Source organism: Pseudorca crassidens, chromosome 21 (assembly GCF_039906515.1).
Source record: "Pseudorca crassidens isolate mPseCra1 chromosome 21, mPseCra1.hap1, whole genome shotgun sequence".
In the NCBI taxonomy this organism is placed as follows: Eukaryota; Metazoa; Chordata; class Mammalia; order Artiodactyla; family Delphinidae; genus Pseudorca; species Pseudorca crassidens.
This window is the reverse complement of record NC_090316.1, coordinates 31,928,539-31,952,437: the sequence shown is the minus strand read 5'-3', so window position 1 is coordinate 31,952,437 and position 23,899 is coordinate 31,928,539. Positions and strand designations below refer to the sequence as shown.

Sequence of the window (23,899 nt, the reverse complement as noted above, 5' to 3'; positions counted from 1 at the left end):
CTGAGCCATCCCTGTATGTTACAAAGTGCACCTTTTCCCTGACAGCTTCTTAAGCTCTTTGCTGACATTAAGAGAGGTCTCCAAACCAACACTTCTAGATTTTCCTATTCTGGAACATAAAAGCCAATTCTTGAATAGCTTCAAATCAGTATAGGGCATTCATGGACATTCAACAAAAGTCCATTGAATTCAGCCGAAAATCAAATGCATTAACTTGAATTTAACTCTTTACTGTTCACAAGGCAATCATTAATGGATATTTGTTAAGCATCCACTGAATGTGAGGCCCTTACTGGGAAGCAGGCATACAAAGAAAAAAAGATACGATGGCCTTCGACTTCCGAGACATCATAGGCCAGTAACCTTGGCTGCTAGATAGTCCGGGGAAGAGTCAGCTAGCCCTCAAAATAGAGTATTGGCACAAGGATGAGGGAGAGGCTTCGTAAGTGAGAGCCAGAGAGAAAGCACGACTGAAAGAAAGACAAAAGAAGTATCGCAGGGGTTGAAAGCTTAAGGCACTAGGCCTTGAAGGATCTGATGGTCAGAGCAGGCTTTGGAAGGAAAATCATGGGATCACATTAGTCCTAAGTGTTTGAGGCTGTCTATTCAAGGTTTTCATCTGCGTTTTTACCTGTAACCAGAATAGTGATATTCTGCGTGTGTGAATGCAGAATATAGTGAAATATATCCACTACCCCACACTCCGCAAGGAATTTGAGAGGAATAACAGGGCTGGGATTAAGTAGACTACCGCTCCTTATATGAGGACTGTCCCCAATCACGCATCTGTCTACTTTCCTGCTCCTTTCCAACCCTTGAGACCCTGAATTCTCAGGAAAAGGTAAGACAATCCTCTTGATGTAGAGCAGTAAGTTGCTCATCCCTCCTTACATCTACATGTCCCGGAGATATACGTCTGTGCCTGTACCTGTGACCCACGTTCGCATGCAGAATGCAGGGGATGCACTCACTGCAGTGCCACCTTGACCCCTGTGTTTAAAGTTCTACTTTAGGGGAACAGATGTTGAAAAGGAAGAGGATAGCCCGAGGTTGGCATGGAGCCTTCGGGGGCATCATCAAGGCTGGGCGGGGCAGAGGGTTGGAGGTCTCTCAGACTCAGGGCAAGCCTTTCAAGGAGACACCCCCACCCCGACCAATCCCTCTGCCCCTATAACTTTGGCATAGCTCTTACATCAGTATCTTAGGATGCTAATTTTTGCTGAAAGTAGAGGAGTTTTGGAGACCAAGTTTTAGTAGAAAAATGCCTCATTTTTTTGTTACCTAGATCTAGAAACTGCTAGTAAATTTGCCTAAATAATTCATCTTCAGTGCTGGAACAAAGAGGGTTTCAAGCGCTTGAAACGCCCTTGGCTTCATGTCATCTAACTGAGAGCTGCTGTGGAGAACTACTGAGTCAGTGGCTGCAGGACTTCTCAGGTTTCCCACGAGACCCCTGCTCAGGGCAGAGGTGATGCAGATGTTGCTGTGAACACTGGACCCCTGTAAGGCCTCAGGCACCCTACTCTTACCAGAGCTTCAGTAGAGTTTGTTTTGTTACCTGGTGGGACTTGGCCCATAAAGAAGGGAATGGTAAGCCAGGGAACCGCAGTCCTCGTGGCTGCAGAGAGGAGAAAGCTTGGCTTCATTTCCAAGAGGCAGAGAAAACTTCCGTCTGCGGCTCCCTGGCACCAGCAGAATGTCTTTGGCCGGATATCAAGTGCCCTCCTGTACCTCATTAGGGTACTTGTGGACAGGAGCGTTCTATGCGCACAGAATGGCCTTTGCAAGAAGGCTGAGAATCCTTGTTTTGTTGGACGCTCAGTTCATTAGGGAGATGTGGGCGCACACTTTTGACCAGAAAACCCTGTTAAATGGGAACATAAGCTACAAACACTTTGGCTCCAGGTAAGGTGTGCGAGCGAAGAGCTATCTATATTCAGTTACAAGGAGTCAGGCTGTGTACAGACACCTGCTGGTTTAGTTAGTGACTAGACATTGTGTTAGTGAGCACTTCCCAGGCTTTGCTAGCCCTCCCCGTGATTAATCGCCCCACTCACTCCTGGTCCGAAAGCCCACAGTGCTCTGCTCAGGATATACTGACCACACGTATGTTAGTTTGCTTAACAGATGCTTACCTCCCAATAAGGCGTGAGCTCTCTGTTGTTAAGACCAGACATCGCCCCTCAGGGCTGAGGAGGAAGTTGAATCCGGTGGTCATTTACTCTCAATAGCGCATCAAGTGCATACAACACTGGCAGGGCAATCAGATGCCTCTGAACATGAAGGCAGGGGGTCTCTAGGCCTGCTTCTCCCCGGAGGTCCAGACATCGGCAGGAGGGCCGTTCCCCTTGAATCTCAGTAGCGCCCGTTCAGACCTAGATCTGTTGGGTCGCAATCAGGAGACTCTCAATCATTACGCATAAAAACAACTGGGAAAATTGCTTCAAAATGCGGACACGTCGACCCACTCCAGGCAGTGTTAGTTTGGGAGGGTGCCTACAAGGCTAGGTACACCTTCTAATGCCTAGAAGTCTGCATTTTTAACGAATTTCCCAGGAACCAATTCTGAAATGGATTCTGGAATACTCAGTGGAAAATATCAACTTAGATCACCTCTCAGCTTCTTTCTAGCTCTTATATTAGAGTATCCTAAGTGTTCTTGTCTTAGAATAAAACTCAGGCTTGGCTTTTATCACTGACAACAACATTTTGTGTGTGTGCGCACGCGCACACCTGCCTGTGTGCAGCACAGAAAGGTGAAGCGCACACCTTAATCTGTGCAAAATTAGATTCCAATTTTATAAAAACAACTCCGGAATTGGCCAGGAAGAGTAACTAAATTGACAGAGCAATCTATCTGGAAGAAGGCTGTTGCGGTAATAGACCCTAGATGAGGCTCCAGACAAACAATGTGAGTGACAGAGAGAGGATGGAGAATGTCTGAGAGACGAAGATTAGGGCCATGATGACGTTTATAATGCAAGTGGGCACATGGGAGTCATCCAGTAAGTTTAACCTGAGTGCCTAAGTAAATGGTAACAGCGCTTACCTGGAAATGGTGCTGGACTGAGAGGCGCGGCGGGTGGTGACCCTCAGCCTGAGCAAGCCAGCTGCTCCGGGAGTTCTAGAACCACTTGTTGGCCTATGCCGCCCCCTGCTGGTCCAGAAACAGCTGTCACTGACACCGTCCTGTACCCCGCCTCTGAGATACACGGCAGCCAGTTGTCTGGACCCCAGGGTTCTGGAGGAAGAGCTGGCAGAGGGCATGCAGGTGTGAGGGCTGAGGCGAGGCTGGGGCTTCCGGTGGGTGTAGCTGGGGCTTGCGCTCCGACTGTGGGTCTGTGGTCCTGCGTTCCTCGCCTGCAGTTGCCGGGGTAGAACTTCTGAAATCAGTGGGTGTGGAGGGGTGGGCAGGCTCAGGACCGAAGTCCCTCTATCTCTGTCCCTTAGGACATCCCTGTGAGATTTGTCCTCCGGGGTTTGTGCCAGAGTTCCCAAGGTCACCTGTGTCCTCCTCGTCCTTGTTTTTGTATTCTCTTTTCCTCCTACATTCTGCCTTACTTTCTTTTCTCTTTGTGCAGACCTTGAACTCTGAAGCCAAAATATCCCATGAGGCCAGAAATTAGTACCTGGTCAGTCATACAGGAGAGTCTGTACTCTAATCTCCCATTACCTTAAGGTTTATTTTGATTCTCATTAATAGTGGTGGTATTATTATTATCTTTATGATGGCCCTCAATTTTTATTGTCATTGTTAGTCATTATTTATTAGTATTTTATTAGTATTTATTATTCATCATTATTTTATTAGTATTTATTAGTAACATTATTCATCTTTTTTTCTTATTATGGATGATTTTGTGGTCGATTTATAGAACATGAGGGCTTCTTGCAGCACTTAGACAAATCCGCGGGTGGTGGACAGGCATGTCGGCACCTCTGTGCCGTCCAGTTTAGTAACAGAATTTCTGGGGCCAATGAGGGGACTGAGAATGTTTCCAGAGGCGCAGGTGGTCCTAGAATGCCCTAACTGCACCTCAATTTTTGGCAGTGTTGGCTTTCTGGTTCTGAGCTGGGATAGAAAATACCTGCAGGGACAGGTGGTGACACTTTCTAGAAAGCCAAGAGCGGTATTGCCCCCTAGTGGACTTAGAAAAAATGTATAGAGGATTAGTTCAAGATGGCGGAGTAGAAGGATGTACTCTCACTCCCTCGTGCAAGAGCACCAGAATCACAACTACCTGCTGAACAATCATCAACAGGAAGACACTGGAACTCACCAAAAATGATATCCCACATCCAAAGACAAAGGAGAAGCCACAATGAGACAGTAGAGGGGCACACTCACAGTAAAATCAAATCCCATAACTGCTGGGTGGGTGACTCACAAACTGGAGAACACTTATACCACAGAAGTCCACCCACTGGAGTGAAGTTCACTGAAGTGAGCCCCACGTCAGGCTTCCCAACCTGGGGGTCTGGCAACGGGAGGAGGAATTCCTAGAGAATTAGACTTTGAAGGCTAGTGGGATTTGATTGCAGGACTTCGACAGGACTGGGGGAAACAGAGACTCCACTTTTGGAGGGCACACACAAAGTAGTGTGTGCATTGGGACCCAGGGAAAGGAGCAGTGACCCCATAGGAAACTGAACCAGACCTACCTGCTAGTGTTGGAGGGTCTCCTGCAGAGGCAGGGGGCAGCTGTGGCTCACCAAGGGACAAGGACACTGGCAGCAGAAGTTCTGGGAAGTCCTCCTTGGTGTGAGCCCTCCTGGAGTCCACCATTAGCTGCACCAAAGAGCCTGTAGTCTCCAGTGCTGGGTCGCCTCAGGCCAAACAACCAACAGGGAGGGAACTCAGTCCCACCCATCAGCAGACAAGCAGATTAAAGTTTTACTGAGCTCCGCCCACCAGAGCAACACCCAGCTCTACCCACCACTAGTCCCTCCCATCAGGAAGCTTGCACAAGCCTCTTAGATAGCCTCATCCACCAGAGGGCAGACAGCAGAAGCAAGAAGAACTACCATCCAGCAGCCTGTGGAACAAAAACCACATTCATAGAAAGACAGACAAAATGAAAAGGCAGAGGACTATGTACCAGATGAAGGAACAAGATAAAACCCCAGAAAAACAACTAAATGAAGTGGAGATAGGCAACATTCCAGAAAAAGAATTCAGAATAATGATGGTGAAGATGATCCTGGACCTTGGAAAAAGAATGGAGGCAAAGATCGAGAAGATGCAAGAAATGATTAACAAAGACCTAGAAGAATTAAAGAACAAACAAACAGAGATGAACAATACAATAACTGGAATGAAAAATATACAAGAAGGAATCAATAGCAGAATAACTGAGGCAGAAGAACGGATAAGTGACTTGGAAGACAGAATGGTGGAATTCACTGCCACAGAACAGAATAAAGAAAAAAGAATGAAAAGAAATGACAGCCTAAGAGACTTCTGGGACAACATTAAACACACCAACATTCACATTATAGGGGTCCCAGAAGGAGAAGAAAGAAAGGACCTGAGAAAATATTTGACAAAATTATAGTCGAAAAATTCCCTAACGTGGGAAGGGAAATAGCCACCCAAGTCCAGGAAGCACAGAGAGTCTCAGGCAGGATAAACCCAAGGAGAAACATACTGAGACACATAGTAATCAAACTGACAGAAATTAAAGACAAAGAAAAATTATTAAAAGCAACAAGGGAAAAACGACAGATAACATACAAGGGAACTCCCATAAGGTTAACAGCTGATTTCTCAGCAGAAACTCTACAGTCCAGAAGGGAGTGGCATGATATACTTAAAGTGATGAAAGGGAAGAACCTACAACCAAGATTTCTCTACCCCACAAGGATCTCATTCAGAATTGACGGAGAAATCAAAAGCTTTACAGACAAGCAAAAGCTAAGAGAATTCAGCACCACCAAACCAGCTCTACAACTGATGCTAAAGGACCTTCTCTAAGTGGGAAACACAAGAGGAGAAAAGGGCCCACAAAAACAAACCCAAAACAATTAAGAAAATGGTCATAGGAACATACATACCAATAGTTACCTTAAACATGAATGGATTAAATGCTCCAGCCAAAAGTCACAGGCTCACTGAACAGATACAAAAACAAGACCCATATATATGCTGTGTACAAGAGACCCACTTCAGATCTAGGGACACATACAGACTGAAAGTGAGGGGATGGAAAAAGATATTCCATGCAAATGGAAATCAGAAGAAAGCTGGAGGTTCAACACTCATATCAGATAAAATAGACTTTAAAATAAGGACTGTTGCAAGAGACAGGGAAGGACACTACATAATGATCAAGGGATCAATCCAAGGAGACTGCTAACAGCTATAAAAGAGGAAATCGACAGTAACACAATAGTAGTGGGGGACTTTAACACCTCACTTATACCAACGGACAGATCATCCAGACAGAAAACTAATAAGGAAACACAAGCTTTAAATGACGCAATAGACCAGATAGATTTAATTGATATTTATAGGACATTCCATCAGAAAACAGCAGATTACACTTTCTTCTCCGTACTATGCCATCTGTATTTCCTCATCCCCTTAAGGCAATGTGTGTTCTACTGTCCATCTCTTTGGAGTTATGATTTTTCATCATGGTAAAATGTACATAAAATTACCATTTTAATCATTTATGGTCATACAGTTCAGAGACATCAAGTACATTTACATTGTTGTGCAACCATCACCACCATTCGTCTCCAGAACTTTTTTCAGCTTCTCCAGGCAAAGAAGACAAGAATGCACATCCACAGTCAGCGTTCAGACATCAGACATGAAGCCCCCAGCACCGCCCAGACCTCACCTGCTGTCGGTCCTTCTCATTCTGGGCACCTTGAAGTCCAGGCCCCTCCATTTGCACCTACACTGTCCAAGGTCATCATCTGTATGCTTCCTGGCCAGCAAGGGCAAAAGGGACTGGCAGCACCAGTTTCCCAGTTGCCAGGTGGACTGAAAACTTTCTGCAGTTGCTTGGGCGAGCGAACCACATTCTCCATGCCTTCAGTGTTGGCATCGGCCTTTCCTGGGCACCCGTGGGAACTGAGAACATTCTAGAGGCTCGGGGGGGATAAGATGACCTCTGTGCACCTCCGTTTCCAGCTATGGTGGTTCCTGGGTTCCTGATCTGAGAAGAAAATTCTGAAGATGCTGGGGGCAGGGATGCCACCTCCAGCCTCTCAAGGAGGGCAAGAGTGGTTCCTGGGCCCCCAGAGTAACCTTGACAATGCAGCTATGGTGGGCAAGCATACCCTCTCTGACTTCCTGGGAGACACAGCTGTTTCTGGGCCCTCAAGAGGACTCGTCATTTGTCCTATAGGCTCAGGTGGCCCATGGACATGCTCTTCGAAGCTCCCCTTCCAGCCTGGGCTGCTCACCGTTCCCTGAGGGGAACGTGCAGGATTTCATGAGCCTCGTCCAGCCAACAGGTGCCGGCAATAAAGCTGTTGACAAAGGGCTGCTGTGTGTGTGTCTGTGGGGAGAACCTTCAGGAATCATCTTCAGCAAATCCAAAACACTTTTGAATAGAGCAGTATGCAAAAGTCCTCTATAATAAGTAGTGTAATAATAAAAATAATGATGATGATGATAGTGATGATGATGTTAATGATATTAATGCTACGATGGCTGTTAATAATAATAATAATCAACTTAAGGAAATGGAGATTAGGAAACAGATTCCCCCAAGTGATTGACAAGGATTTACATTGTCACAGTTTAAGTGACCAACATAGGTAGACTAATGTATTTCTAATTACCCTCGTGATCATTATATTGATGAGTTAAAATAGAGGAGGAGCAAAAGTGTAGAAACAAAACCACAGGACGATAATCTTTTTGTTCAGTATTTTTTGGCCCTTCGTAAATACTGGCATTTGAGAAGGGAGTTCTGTCTACATAAAGTGTGAGCGTTGTACAGAAAATTTTCTTCCACATAATGGAAAACTTAATGTAAATGACACTGTTAATTCACTGTTAATTCAGGTAAATGACACTATTAATTCACTGTTAATTCACTCCATTGCAAGGTGGATACATTCATGAACGACTTCCTTCTGAATTCTAAACCATCAAGGGAATCTGTTGGGAAAGATTGCCAAGGATATTCAGGGAATTAAGAAAGTGATCAGAAGTTTGCTTTTCATTTAAGAAGTGTCCCAAATGGCAGAAATCTCTTTGTTAAGTACAAACCATAATACATTAAGAATATTAGTACTTTGAAAATGTGCATGCCTAAAGGTACTTATAAATACACACACACACACACCCCACTTATTCCCGCGGTCTTCCTTTTATTTCTTTTGGAGGGGCTAAGCAAAATGTATCCTCATTACCCGAACGCTGTTTTCCTCTCTCAGCATATTTATGCATGATGCTGACAAGTAAACATATTTTAGGTCGTCTACAAATAGACCCTTCTGACCCTTATCTGGACAGCACCCTGGATATCATGGCAGCTCAGAGTGTGAACCACGCTTTGAGAGAGTTGGAGAAGCCCAAAAAGCTGGATGGGGAAGATGCCCATCATTGTAGTGTTTGTCTTAAGAAGGTGCCCGCCACCAAGAGGTTGACTTTGCACAGCACCCCAAGGTCCTGATCCTTGTGCTGAAGCAGTTCATCGGATTTCACAGGTGACAAAATGGATAAGAAAGTTCTGTATCCCGGGTGCTTCGACTTGCAACCATACATGTTGGAGCAGAAGGCAGGACCACTGCATTATGTGTTCTATGCGGTGCTGGTGCCCTCTGGGGGCAGTTATCACCGACAACCCTACTTCTGTTACGTCAAAGCTGGGGACGGCCAGTGGTATAAAATGGACGATACCAAGGTCACCGCCTGTGACGTGGCTTCTGCCCTGAGCCAAAGTGTCTATGTCCTCTTTTACGTCCAGAAGACCTCATTGGAAGGAGACGGTGGGGGACCGTCGCCGGGAGGGGCACCGACATCCCTGGGGCTGACCCCGCAGGCATGGATGCAGCCCACGGGGAACCTGGAAGAGACGCCAGCGTCAGAGTTCCTGGGAACACCTGGAGGAAACAGATGTTCAAGAAATCACCTTAGAGCAGTGGAGATGCTGCTGAGAACACAACCGACCTCAGCCTGAACCCAACCTCAGGAAGATCGAGTCTCCCCTGCCTGCCCATGCTGTCGTGATTCACCCGTCGAAATATAGAGATGGGATGAAAATGAACTTCCTGAACAGGAAAACTGCCGGCTCAACAATCCAACCAGAGGCACCCCGCCTCAGGGACCAGTAAACATCGGCCACATCCCTTGTCTCAGAGGGAAGGACTTCCAAGAAGAAGAACGAGAAGAAGCTGAGGTCTCTGGATGCACTGCAGTAAGCTCTGCTGCACATCTGCAAACACACATGCCCAACACCCACAGTCACACACACACAAACCCAGTCGTGTATAGAAAATCGTGTTGCAGGTGTGAATAATCTAGTCTCGTGAAAGGACTGCGTGTCTGCAGTGTTCACAGGATGCGATATTCAGTGGCAACTTGTGCCTCCTTCTCAGGAGTGTGGTGTACACCGCAAAGCTACTGGAGCAGGTGGGGTTGATTACTGGGTCTGAGGACTTTCCACTTGTTCTGCGTTTGAAGACTCATTTGTTGACGGGGTGCAGGATGTCTGAATTTTTGCACTATGGAATTCTTATGAATCAGTTGAATGACTTTCCAGTATTGCACTTGGAGTGCATTAGTCAGAGATGGAGAATGGTATTAGCGCCAATTTTTCTAGGGGATTTGGTGTTGCACATACTTGGCAGTTGTCAAAAGAAGTCTGGTGGTGTGGACATACTCTGAATATTTGGGGTCGAGTATGGATAATGAGCTGTGTGGCATCACCTGGGTAGATGGAAGGTACCCCACCATCTCAAAAGTGACAGCACGTGTTTCTATTGAGCCCCAGATCAATGCTGTCTCACTAAACCCATCCTGTGTCCTGAAACCCTGTCCCCTGTATTTTCAGGTCCAAGAAAACCGAGCCCATCCCTAACAATTCCAATCCCAGATGGCTACGATGACAGACTCCTCTTCTTTAATCCTGTGATCAGAGGATTCCATAAAATAGAACATGTGTCAGGGCCTATTCAGACGCTTTGAAATGCCAGAAGTAAGGATCAGTGGTGTTTTGTTTTGTGAGAATCTGTAAGGAAGTGCTGGGACAGGACTGAGGTCATGAGATAAGGGAATATAAGGAATAAGGTCAGACCCGGATCACAAAGAGAAGGGTCATTCCAGAAGTTCCCGTAGGTGTGGGCACGGCCCCCAGTGTGCCGGCTCTGCTTTCCCGATATTTTAACAACCTTGTGCCTTCAACCAGCAGCTGCCCTTGACGTACAGGCTTCTGCGGAGTGAAGATGCTCTCCCCAAACAGTTGTTCTGTGTGGAACATGGTTTCCTCTTCCCGGGAAGCCCTCTTTACACAGCTCGGTGAAATAAGATAGAGAGTATGATCGTGGAAGGAACTCTTCATCCACTTAGATCAATTCAGAGGTTTTGGGACAAAATAACAGAGATTTCTGAGGTCTGGGAGGGCAGACATGCCTGTCTCTCTAGCCCCAGGTGGTTTCCATCTGCAGACATAGGTTGAGGGGCCTCAAAAAGTGTAGGACTAGACAGATGTCTTTGAGACTTCCCCATGACCTTGCCTGACCAGGGTCGTGACATTCTGGGAAACATGACCAGTGGAGCTGAAGATCAGAGCTGTGTCACCACCAGGGCCTGAAAGGGTAGATGGGGTTGAGGGACGTTGGAAGAAGTGGAGCTGAGTTGTGTGGAAAGAGCTGTGGAGAAAGGGGACACTCAGAGAGTGGGGCTGAGTCTCTGCCCACTTTCCGAGGGTGCAGACCTGAATCCCTGTGTTTACAGGGGCATAAAGAAGACCAGACACCAACACTTAGCTCCTTTAGCCACAGACTTTATTGTTTGAATAGTTGCAACTATTATTCTATACACAAATTTTAATTTCTTCCAAACTCTACATTCTATATTGCTAGATCACTTTACTCTCCTTTTTATGCCACATTTTCATGAAGAGGTATTTCACCAAATCACAATTTGCCTGAATGTGTGTTAAAGGATTCTTTTAGAGGCTCCTTCTTCCACATACTCATTTTTTTTCTGATGTAAAATCTAGCTATAGCTCCATTTTGATTTTTAGGATTGCTGCATCCTCAATGTGAGAATTTAATGTTGACTAAGAAATAAGTGACCACTGAAAATTTCCCTTCCTTCAGAACACTGAAGGTGTGATGTACAGTCTGAGCACACATGTACCAGAGAGGTTGCTTTATGAATAAAGAATTTCTCATGACCTTACTTTGAATAACTTCTCCAGTATGAATTATTTATAAGTATGCTCTGGTGTTGCTCAGGAAACTTTCGTATTTCTCAAGAGTCTTCATCTTTGTTCTTGATTTAGTGTTTATTCTTTCACTGAGTTTCTTGTGCACATCAAACCTGGTGCTTGGCTGAATGTTTATTTACAGTTATTATAGTCTTAGTGGTTCTCCACTGGGAGTTGGCTCATGTTGACCATAATTATCAAAGGAGAACTAGGGGTTGGTTATCCTCTGCTCAAGCCCTCTGGGACAGGGGTCCCCAACCCCCAGACCATGGACCAGTACTGGTCTGTGACCTGTTAAGAACTAGGCCGCACAGCAGGAGGTGAGCGGCGGGCAAGCAAGCAAAGGTTCATCTGCTGCCCCCCATAGCTTGCATCACCACCTGAACCATCCCCGTGGCCCCCCATCCGTGGAAAAATTGTCTTCCACAAAAGTGGTTCCTGGTGCCAGAAAGGCTGGGGACCACTGCTCTAGGGTCTTTAGAGTTGGGAGCTGTTGCTAAAAACACCCATACTGTATTTACAGAGTGAGTTCTGCTAAGTTACCTGAGGTCAGGCCAATGACTAAAGGCTTTGCCACGGAGACAGGGCACATATGGATCCACATCCACAGGTGATGCCTGTCTGGACTGAGGAGTGTGATGCCTGAACAAGTGTCCATATTGATTACAGACAGAGTTTCTTTACTGGGTGTGAACCTTGGTGTGGTTAAATGCTAAAGCTATGCTGGTGTTCCACCCACATTCCTCACATGTATGACACTATGTCATCTCAGGTCAGAACGTCTACTGAGAGCCCTCCTTTCTCTCCAGTGCTGAGTTCCCTCATGTCGTCTAAGGGAAGAGTCGTGACTGAAGCATTTCCCACACCACTGACATTCATGGGGCTGCTCTCCAGTGTGGGTTCTCTCATGTCTTCTCAGGTTTGTACATTGACTGAAAGCATTCCCACACTGCTGACATTTATAGGGTTTCTCTCCTGTGTGGGTCCTTTTGTGCCGAGTCAATTCAGAACTGTGACTGAAGGCCTTCCCACACAGAAGACATATGTGTGGTTTCTCTCCAGTGTGGATTCTCTTGTGCTGACTAAGTCCAGAGCTCTGACTAAAGGCTTTCCCACACTGATGACATTCATAGTGCTTCTCTCTGGAATGGATTTTCTTATGTTTTCTAAGGTAAGAGATTTGATTAAAAGTTTTCTCACATAGATGGCATTTATATGGCTTCTCTCCTGTGTGAATTTTCTCATGTTCTTTCAGGTAGGAACTTTGACTGAAGACTTTCCCACACACATGACATTTATATGGTTTCTCTCCAGTGTGGATCTGCTTGTGATTTCTAAGGTGAGAACTTTGAAAAAAGCCACTTCCACAGAGATGACATTTATATGGTTTCTCTCCAGTATGAATCATCTTGTGTCGTCTGAGGCTAGAGGAATTACTAAAGGCTTTCCCACAGAAAGGACATTCACATGATTTACCTCTAGTGTGAATGTGACCCTGTCCGTCAAGGAATGACCCTTGACTAAGTGAATTTCCACACTGTTTGCTGACATTACGTTTCCTCCTTAAGTGAATTGATAAATGTTTAGGTGAAGATCTAGGAGTAAATTCATCACTCAAATCAGTCCATCCAACAGGATCCCGTTGCGTGTGAGAAACCTGTTATGGGAAGGAGATATGAGGCTGTTACTGGTTCACCCACATCCATGCAGACACTCATGCCTCTACATTTACACCCTAGAGCATCAGTTGTTAATAGTCTCCTGTTAAAATGTTTCCAGTGTCAGTTGCATACAAATGTTGTGTTACTCCCCTGCAGGCACAAACATTCTCTTTTATTGTTTTCCAACCCAGATATCAGATTAATTTGGAAGATTTCAGTGTGTTTTAGAGACTATGAGATGAGCAATGTTAGTGCAACTGACTTTTTTTCTTAGGTTTCATGCTGCGGTTTTGAGCTCATATTAATTTCTTAACTGATTTTAGCCTATCCAAAAATTTCCGCAGAAAGAACTCAATCTCAGCTTAATTACATACCAGCAATTGTGCTCAATTACCAACTTACCTCACTGCCAGGTCCTTCATTTGGATGACTGGTGTTCCACCCATGAAACTTACCATTGGCATGGTGGCAGATATGTGCTTCCTGTAGACACTTTGCGTGAATATCATTTCTTGTTGTCTAAGCGGACTTTCACCATCTAAAGAAATGGAAAAAATATAGATTTTAGAATGGCATTAGGGAAATAGAAATGTAAACAAACATCAAGGTCCATGTGAGTATCTTTAAAACGTTGGCACTTAGTTGGAGAAACAATGTATAATAAAGAAGTACTCAAGGTAGTAGAAATATTTTAAAAGTCATTGTCTATTAGAAAAAAACAGGATTAAAATGTAAAAATGTAATGTGGTGGAAAGACATTGGGTCAGCAAATGATGGTAAACACATTAAATGGGGCGATCAGGACAAGAATCACTATGTGAAAGTTTAACTGCAGTGAGTCCACAAGCACACTTTTCCCTAAAGAATTGAAAATGGCAGGAAGTAATATGAATTGTGATTGGTAGATGCAAAGAATGATAACAACATGAAGAATTTCAGCCCAATGTCCTCACTTCCAGTTTAGAACATATTGCTCACTTCATAAAACTTTCATTTGGTGTTTCCAAGGACTTAACACACTGACTGAAACTCTTTTTCAGAGAAGCACAGGCCCCTGATTCTTACCTGGACTCTGGCCTTGGAGGCATCCTGTTGCTTCACTCCACAGCTCTTTTCCTTGTTCGAGCTGGGAAATCACATCTGATTTGCTGATCTGATACCCTGTTTGATACGAAAAAGAAAAAAAGTGTTGGATTTTGAGTCTGGGCTAATTACCCTTTGCTGTGCTCAAGTCCAGGGTAAGGGAAAGAGGAAAATACAGAGATGATTGAAGGTCAGTGCAGGCAACAACATCTTCAACAGACAAAACAGTGAAGGTCCTTCAGCAGACCAGGAGGAAATCCAGAGCAGCAGCAAACACAGTGAGACCCTCTAGTGTCTGATGCCTGTGCACAAGTTCAAAGAGAGATTACAGAATCCTCAGTGTTTTCCAAACGGGAAAGATTGAAGGACTCTACAGTGGGCTGAATATTACTTTCAAACAGTAGCCAGTAAGGATACGCCTTACAGGAATCATCAAAATTATGTCATATACACGACTCTGGTCTCAAGCCTTCATGGAGTGACTAGAACAGAAGAATCATTTTAAAAATATTTGATCCATTTACTTATGCATTAAAATATCCATTGAATCCCCAGTTCTGTTCTGAGTGTAAACACTGAGTAGCCACAGAGATATGAAATGTGGCCAAGATTACTTTCCAGTGCAGTAATGAAAAGTGCCGTGAAAAGAAACGTCTTCGTTTTAAGTAGTTATGAGGACTATCAAAGAAGCAGGAAGGACTTGGAGTGGGACACGGGGAAGCTGATCTAAATGCCTGTTCGGTGAGTGAATGAATGCAGTGAACACACGTGCACGTACATCCGTGTTGACAGACTCACCTACGGAGACCAGGTGGGTGATATTTTCCAGCATCACGTTTCTGAACAGGGTTTTCTGGGATGTGTCCAGCAGGGCCCACTCTTCCTGGGTGAAGTTGATCGCTACATCTTCAAACGTCACTGATTCCTAAAACATCGGGGATGTTCTGGTTTAGACAGAGCAGTCCCTACCACTGTCCAGGGTGGGAGGGTTGAGATGAGGAGGTGATGGGGTCTGGGTGGATAAAGGATCACGCTCTGTGTGGGGTTCCCCTCGGTTCTCTGCCAGCGCTGAGCTGGTGTCTGCCTTTCAGGTACATTCACGGACACCTACACACTCTGACATCATGAAGCTTTATTTCACAGAAATATCACTTGAAGTGTGTTATAATACAACAGTGAAGTTTTTCAATAACCTGGAAATTAGGACTTCCATACAGTTGATAGTGAAATATTCACTTGCGTATTCATAACTCAATCTCTCTTCCCTATTAATTTCAAGGAACTCTACAGATTCATGACAAGACAAACAATAACCATGATGGGCTACCTTGAAAACATGACTATTGGTTTAAATTATGTCACTAGAGGAACCTTTGACTCTCCAGATAGAAACTACTTTCATTACTTCTTATGAGTGTTGAATCATCCAATATATTATTGTATGAGGGGTTTGCTGTCTAGCAAACCTGGGTTAAATACAAAACATTATTCTGCTAATCATGCCAATTTCACAGAACCATGAAGGGATCCTTCATGTTCCTCAGAACTGAACAACATTCATACAGAACTTGGTACCAGTACGTGCTCTCTTTCTCAACACTACAGGTCGCAGGTGTTCATAACAAACTCTGAGGTCAGATGGTTCAGAAGCATAAGCCGGGGACTCAGGTGGCTGGAGTGAAGCACAGACCTAGCCTGACCATCGCTGCACAGCATAAGGATTCCCATTCTTGACCTTCTCAGGGACCTTGACCTTAGTTATCACTGTTTCTCTTGTAATCTAGTCTCATCTCCATGCTGAGGGATGAAAGAAGCCTAGTGATTGGTTTTTCTCCAATTTTTCAAAAATCTATTAGAGAACCTAATTTTATTCTACCTACTGTACTGTTTCTCCTTTCTGTGCAGCACAGTTAAGAAAATACTCCTCCCTACACATTCCTCCCAGTTATCGAATATGAATAAAAGCTTAATTACTAAGAGGTGGAAGGTGTGAATGAGGGAACGATTGCTAATGGCACTTGGGGTGTAGCTTCAGGAGAAGGAGGCGTCGCTACTCACCAGAGGCTCCATTGTCAACAACTCAGTCGCCAGGAGTCTTTCTCGGAATTTCACTCACAGCCAATCCAAGCACTGAGCACGCAAATCTGAGGATGGAGAAGAAGCCATGAGACGCCAGTCCTGTGCACAACTTCCAGACCCACCTGAAATGGAGCCCCGCACCTCCACCTGGCTGTGACCCCAGCCCAGCAAACGGAAACCAGTGGTGCATCCTAAGAACACGGTGCAGTCTCTTCTCTCCCAGATCCCATGTAAGAAGCTAGAGCTGTGGTTGCTAAGACAGAAAGTCAAAGTTCAGAGAGTTTGCAAATAAGAATGTGCTAAGCATTGACTTTGTGTGTTCAGCAGCCTAGGGCATCCAGAAGCATTCAGTGTCCTCCTTGATTCAAACCCTCGGGAACCCTGACTCATGCCGGAGTACAGTTTGGTTTCCTCCTGTAGGAAACACTGGAAATCCCCAGATCATTCTTTTCCCTTATGCACCCACAGTGGTCCTCCAACACCCCTGGCAGCCCGCTGGAACCTCAGTGCCTTCCAGCTCTCCCTCAACCCTGACTTTTAGTTCTGTCCCCCATCTACGTGGATATTAATCAGCCGAGGACCTATTTCAGGATGCGGTTAAACCAAGGGCTTATTCCACTTGGAGGAACCGTGGCACCCACCCTTCCGGTCTCGTCCTTAACATCCGCTGCTCCAGAAGGAAGCAGGGGTACACGAGTCATAGTGTTCCGGTCGTGGACTGTCTCAACCCTCTGTGTCAAGGTTGCTCAGAAATATAAAATGACTGAGGTTTTGGAGGAAATTGGTTTATTTACCAATTTACAAGTGACACACAAAGGTTCCAAAAACTTGAGTATATGACAGAGTTACACATCTAGAAGAAGGATCAGCTGTCATTTAATTTTGCTCAGCCTGTGTCCTGTGCTCAAATTCCTTTAGGGTAACAAAGATCACCTAGATTTTACCTGTAATACGACCTCTAATATTAGTTATCAGAAGAAGCTCCCTGTTATTTCTCTCTTCATGTTTATCACCCAGATATAGGGGAAACCTCTCCATATAGCCACACTCAATCCCCTCATTACATCCTATCTTGAAACAGAAATCTCTTCTAAAGATATTTGCTCTCAAGTTCCTTCTCTCCTGTCCTCCCTCCACAATCAAAGTGAAAGTGCATTTTTCTATCGAAAAAAAGAGAAGCCCTGGATTAATGCCAGCATCTGCTAACTGTGGATAAACACACTCAAGAAAAAGCGTTTAGTGATTGTATTATCCACAGCACCTAGGAAAATGCAAGGTGGGAGGGACTATCTAGGAAAACCAATCAAGACTTGGCCATGGGTTATACCTTTGGTTTTGACTTCAAGACAAATTTCAGAGGGAAATGAAACTTTCTCTTTCACTCTTAGAATATTTCTTCTATTGATAATAGGAATACGTAAATCCCTATGATATCCAGGGAAACCCCAGGCATATGCAAAAGAGCCGCCTTGCATCTAGAAGGTGGAACCTAGGTGACCCTGGCCATGTCCAGATTACAAGTTATAGGAATCAAAGGAGGTTAACATCTGTTAATTTAGGGGAAGAATTAAATATCTCAAGAGATTTATTTTACCTTGAGATAATTATTTCAACATAAAAATCTATCCCAAGACACATAAGAAATGAAATGAAAATCACTTGATGAAACCCATAAAAGGAAATTAATCCAGAGAAGCAGAAAATGAAGTATTTAGAAACAAATTAGTAAAAATATCAGATGTAGATCAACAGCCAATAGAACTTTCCAAGATGAAGAACATGCTCTACATATGCAATGTATGATACAGAAACTGCCACACACATGTGGTGACAGAACACTTGGAAATCTGGCTGGCACTACCAAGGATATGAAGTTTAGCTATTTAATTTCATTAATTTAAATGTTCATGCAGCTGGTCGTCACTGTATTGGGAGATCACAAGTTTAGGATCTTAGGTTAGGCAGATGAAATAACTAAATAGATTCAAGACAACTGTGTTGGAGTGGGAAAAAGGGACATGTACAGTCAAGAGTAGGAAATGATGGTGGCAAAATACATGTTGACACAATATGATTCAGAGACTACAAGAAGCTACTTTGATAGGACAATTGTCTAGAGACAGATAGGACTTAACAACGTTTTCATGGGATGAAACAAACTCACATCTCACAGTTTGTAGGACTCACCAAAACCCCAGTTGCAGGAGCTGGTGAAGCCAAATAGATTCTGAGCTAAGTTCCACAGCAAGCAGCCAATTTCTCTTCCTCCAAAGCCCCAAACTGTCCAGCTTCTTCTTCTCTGGACAAATGCATCCCTTTGCCTGTCTGACTTTCCTTTATACCTGGATAACAGTTTATAACCCAATCTGGGCTACATTCCAGGATCCACCCTCTCAGAAGGTTACCGACCCTAATAGGTTTCAGTCTGTGAGCCACACCCTGTTCAATTTGATTGGATTTTCCAGACTAATCGGAAATTGTAATCCTCACACAGTGTTGGAGAGCAAAGATGTAAGGTCATGTCCAGGGATAGTGAGAAGATCCATTCATTCCCTTCTTCATCCGTAAACACTGTCGAGTGCATTCTCTATACTGGGAACCATTCTATGTCTTCAGAATAACAGGGCATCAGACACACTGGGAATCTGTGGAAATGAAGCTGGGATTCCCTGGGAGAAATCTGGAATTAAAAATAAAATGCAAGATGAGGAACTGTGAAAACGTGAAATATAAATAATGAGGTGGCAAAATAAGATACATTGCTGGGATGCAGAACATGACTCTTAAGGCACTGGCCACATAGTACTTTGAAGAACATGTTAAGAATCTATTAACTATGCAAAGAAAAAGGGAAGACAATCTTATACTTCAGTTCTTGGTTAGTGGGGAAATCCATACAAATGTTCCTGCATAGTAAACTACTGTAAATAATTTTCCTTCCATGTCATTCGGAATCTATTTATACATTTTAGTGGAAATCTTATGGTTGTGGAGATGGCTGTTTAAGCTTAAAATTCCTGGTTCCTAAATGGAAAAATTAAACCAGGGGACATGGTGAGTATTTCATTGTATCCGAGGACATTTTGCTTGTATCATACAATGCCTGGCAATCCTATTATCTCATGTATTTCAATTCCATCTCCCATACACATTAAAGAGTATTTCACCTGAAACAAATATATTAAGGTAAATGAACTATACTTCAATTTTTTTAAAAAAAATATTTTAAACCTTCGCCATTACCCCTCAATCTCCAAGGACTCATCCTTTTCTTTTACAGTCATCAGATTATGTGTAACCTATTTCCCAAATGAAACTGATATTTTGGATGTAGATACTGTCCACCACAAGATTTAAAGTACTCTGTTACTGTCATTCACTACTTATGCCATCTTCCACCTAAAAGGAAGGGAATTGCCTTTCCTCTCAGCTCGGAAATTTACTTCTACATTCGTGTTTTTTCCTATTCTCTCCTGCCACGTCAGAATGTATGTTATAATTTAAATTGAATTCACTTTATTTTTCACATTGGTTGATTTAAAATATTATAATAGTTTCTGTAAGGTCGGATCTTAACAAACGGCACCGCGAAACAGAGGAAAGCTTCAAGTGAGCTTTATTAGGGAGTGCTCCCGGGCGAGGTTCACTGGTCCGAGAGAAAGGGGCCAGAGAAGTCGCACCCGGGCGAGGGTTGGGCAAGATTTTATAGGGGAAGAAGGGAAAGGGGTGTGGTGAATCTGGGAGGGCGCAGGGTATTCCTTATTTGGTGGTCTTTTCGGGTATCCTGGGGGACCGTTAGCCCTGCCCCTCGAAAGGTGGGAAGGCTGGGCTGGGTTCAAAGTCCCCAGGTCAGTTCCTGGAACTGGGTGGTCCGGAGAATTCGGTCTGATGCAACCTGTGAATCTGATTGTGTTCCCCTTCCTCGGGCCAGTTGGCCTTACATCCCGACATCTTTGGTGTAATGGGGTGGCGTTCTGATCTCTGGCTACTTCATGCTCAATGGGGGCGTCGAAAGGGGAGTCGGGCGACCAGAGGTCCGAGGCTTAGGGACGACCAGTGGGGGGTTCTGTAGGAAGCAAGGTGTAAGGACCGAGGAGCATTTGGGTTGTGGCCACCCGAGAGACTTCCTCCATGTGCCTGCGAAGGAACCTAAGAAAACAGGGAGCAAGCATGAACAAGATACAGATGAGAATTAAGGGGCCTAAGATTGGTGTTAGCCAGGTATAGAGGGTGGATCGCCACCAGTCGGGAATTGGGGAGGCGGACTGTTGGTGTTTGCGTTGGAGTTCTTCTCTTAAGCGATGGAGGGCTTTTACGTTTCGATGAGTCCTGTTTCATTGATGTAATAGCAGCATTCCTCCTGTAGGAAGAGGCAGGTACCTCCTTTGTCGGCCGTCAGGAGATCCAGGCGTCGTCGATTCTGGAGAGCGACTTGGGCTATGGAGGTGATTTGGTGCTGGAGAGAGGAGATGGAGCCGGCGGAGGCTTCAATGGCTAGCTGGAGTTTATGTTCTAAGTTGTGGGATGTTGAAACACTATGTGTTAGAGCTTCCCCCCACCCCGCCCCCGAGGCCTGCAGCGACCAGGGAGGAGGCGAGAGAGATGCCTGCGACCAGAGGAAGAAAGATAGCTCTTTTCCGTCGGGTAAAGGGCGGCGTGATTAGCGAGGAAAATTCGGCTTGGCTATACAGTGCGAGTTGTGGGACGAGAGTAACGGGGATACATGGGAAGGGGGAGGAAGAATTGATCTCTTTTGTGAGGGAACCATTGCACCACAAAAACATGCCTGGTGGTGCTTCAATTGATGTGCTTACCGTGAGGGATGAGTTGCAAAGAAACCCAGTATCAGCTAGATTTGGGCGGCTGCCGTAACAGATGGTGAGATTTTTTGAATCAAGGAATATGGGGACTTTTAACGGGGAAAAAGGTGGGTTTGAGGAGGTGTGGGAAGTAGAATTGAAGGGCTGGTCGAGTGGGACAGCAGCCAAGGGTGGCCGGCCAAGCGAGGCACATAGAAAGCAGTCGGAGATGTTACCTATTCCTGTGTGGTTGAGTATCTGTACTGCTTGACGGACGAGGGTCAACGAAGAAAAAGGATCCTCTTTGTGTTCGGGGTGAGGTAGTTGGTGTCTTAGGGCTTGTTCTGTTTCCTGGATGGCAGTGGCTTGTTCGCTCAACTGTTGGATAACTTTGGGAATCAAACTGATATATGAGCGAAAGACCCCGATAGAGCCCACAGGGTAGGCATCAGTTGCCCATCGGTAGATTTCTCCTTGTACCCCTTTTACCCATCTTGTGTCCCAGGGATCTTTGATGTTGATGAATAATTGACCCTTGCCATTTGTGGTGAGCAGGTGGGATTGTCGGAGCGAGCTCCTGGTACCTAGTTTTGCCACATGGATGTTACATGAGTGATAGGGGCACCCCCCATAGGTCTTATTCCACCATTGACAGTAGTCTCGGGTCTGATCGTAAGTGAAGCAGACAGCGGGGGTGGACCATCCCAGGGGAACACCTTCTGTGTTAGAGATGGGGATCTGGACTGTTACCAAGCCCTGGCACCCATCTGGTTGGCAGTCTCCCGTGCCCAGGACTCGAGTGTGGGTCCGACCTTTAGCTTGCCATGTCCCGTGGACATGGAAGCACCATAGGGACATCTGGTGAGTCCTGGGTGGCAGGAGGAGCAGCAGGAGGAGAGACAGGGTGACGGACAAGCCGTAGTCTTGTAGACTCCGGTCTGGAGTGGGAAGGATGGTTTGCCATCAATACCCATGACCGAGATCTGGGAAGGAGAAACTGGCCCGGAATAAGTAGGCAGGACCGAATAGGTAGGGCCGTCCAAGTCTCTGGAGTTGGGGCCATTTTAAGGCGGGAAACATGGTACCAGGAGGGGTGTCCCAAGAGTTTAACGGCCGTGGGAGTGGTGAGGATCACCGTATGTGGGCGTGTCCACCGTGGCTTGAGAGATTGAGGGTGTAATTCTTTGAGGAGGATGCTATCACCAGGTTGTAGAGGGAGAGAGGAAGTTTCAGAGACAGTCACTGTCGGTAGATGACGGTCAGCGTGTTCGTGGAGAAGACGGCGAAGCAGGGAGAGGTAGGGAAGGTAGGAGGCTAGGGGTGGACTCTGGGTTGGTAGGTCGTGAAGGAGGAAAGGGCAGCCGTAAAGTAGTTCAAATGGACTGAGGCCAGTAGGAGTCCGAGGTGAGGCTCGGATTCGGGTAAGGGCTAGAGGAAGCAGGTCGGGCCATGAGACACGGACCTCAAGGGACAGTTTGGTGAGGTGGTCTTTTAAGATCCCATTGGCGTGTTCAACCTTACCAGATGATTGGAGATGGTAGGGGATGTGGAGTTTCCAGGTGATCTGGAGAGCCTCTGATACCTGTTGAACCACCTGAGAGACAAAGGCGGGTCCGTTTTCCTACTGAATGGATACCGGCAGACCAAATCGGGGGATGATGTGTTGAAACAGGATGGTGGCGACTGTGTCTGACGTTTCTCGATCCTCGATCCAACCTGAAAAGGTGTCAATGAGAGTGAGCAGATATCGGAAGCGTTTGCAGCGGGGCATATGGGTAAAGTCGATCTGCCAGTCTTCACCAGGCCTATGTCCACGCATCTGGTGTGTAGGAATTCGGGGCCGTAGGCCTCCTTGTGGGGAGACGGATGCACAGGTTTGGCAGGCCATGTGAGTCTTTGAGATGGCCTCTCTAAGTCCTGGCAGATGAAAGAGGGGGTCCAAAAAAAGGAACATTGCTTTTGGACCAATGTGTAAGGATTTATGGTTGTCTGATAGGAGGCTGGCTGCTTGGGCCAGAGGTAGGGCAATTTTGTTGTCTATAAAAATCCATCCTTCGTTGTCTTTGTGTCCCCCTTTGGATAGTAAGGCAGTTCCTCGTGCGGGGTATATGTGGGTTGGGTAGGACTAGTAAAAAATAGGAGTGAGCTGGAGGATCCCCTTTTGTAAGCTCTCGGGCCACGGAATCGGCCTTCGAGTTACCTTGTGCTATTGGGTTCGATGGGAGTTGATGACCCCTGCAATGGATAATTGCTACTTCTTTAGGAAGCTGGAGGGCCTCCAGGAGTTTTGCAATGAGGGAAGCGTTGACCACTGGGGATCCCTTAGTGGTCAGAAATCCGCGTTCCCTCCATAGTGCTGAGTGGCTGTGTGCAATGACAAAGGCATATTTAGAGTCTGTGTAGACGTTAACCCTTTGGTCTTTGGAAAGGTTAAGGGCTCGTGTAAGTGCGATTAGTTCAGCCTTTTGGGAGGTCGTTCCTTCTGGGAGGCTGTTAGCCTCGATAATAGTTGAGATAGTTACCACTGCGTAGGCTGCCCGTCGGCGTCCGTCAGGACCGAGTATCGAACTACCGTCCACAAAGAGAGTGCGGTCCGGATTTGAAAGAGGGGTGTCAGAGAGTCCCTCTCTTGGTTTGAAGGCTTCTATGACATGAGGGCAGGAATGGGATGGAAAACCACCGGTGCCAGAGATAGGCAAGAGGGAGGCCGGGTTTAGGCCAGGGGAGAGGTCGAGGGAGATAGCAGGGTTTTCAATGAACAGTAGGTGGAACTCCTGGATGCGGGAGGGGCCCAGGAGGGAGAGAGACTTGTGGCCTAGGAGGTTGACCAGCCAGTGGGAGGAAAACACGGTTAGTGGGTGGGCCAGGGTCAGTTTGAGTG

At 45.7% G+C, this 23,899-nt stretch overlaps 1 protein-coding gene and 1 long non-coding RNA gene across 2 annotated transcripts in view; one reads left to right on the top strand and one right to left on the bottom strand.

Annotated features, from left to right (window-relative positions):
• The window catches only part of LOC137216226 (uncharacterized), a 154,648-nt gene that overhangs the window by 52,441 nt on the left and 78,308 nt on the right, over positions 1 to 23,899 (top strand). The gene's annotated exons all lie outside the window — the stretch shown is intronic.
• Positions 12,160 to 16,332, bottom strand: LOC137216190 (zinc finger protein 705A-like). Its single transcript, XM_067722108.1, has 6 exons — positions 16,199 to 16,332; positions 14,939 to 15,065; positions 14,123 to 14,218; positions 13,513 to 13,595; positions 12,673 to 13,053; positions 12,160 to 12,420 (listed from the first exon to the last, which is right to left on the bottom strand). The coding sequence occupies exons 1-6, from the start codon at positions 16,208 to 16,210 to the stop codon at positions 12,160 to 12,162; spliced, it is 960 nt and encodes a 319-aa protein (XP_067578209.1). The 5' UTR covers positions 16,211 to 16,332.

Bases quoted from the DNA above. Each gene is read 5' to 3' on its own strand.
- LOC137216190 (XM_067722108.1), bottom strand. The intron at 13,596-14,122 runs GTAAGAATCAGG...CCATTTCTTTAG, and splicing joins CCTCCAAGGCCAGAGTCCAG to ATGGTGAAAGTCCGCTTAGA. The intron at 12,421-12,672 runs GTCTTCAGTCAA...CTGTGTGGGAAG, and splicing joins AATGTCATGTGTGTGGGAAA to GCCTTCAGTCACAGTTCTGA.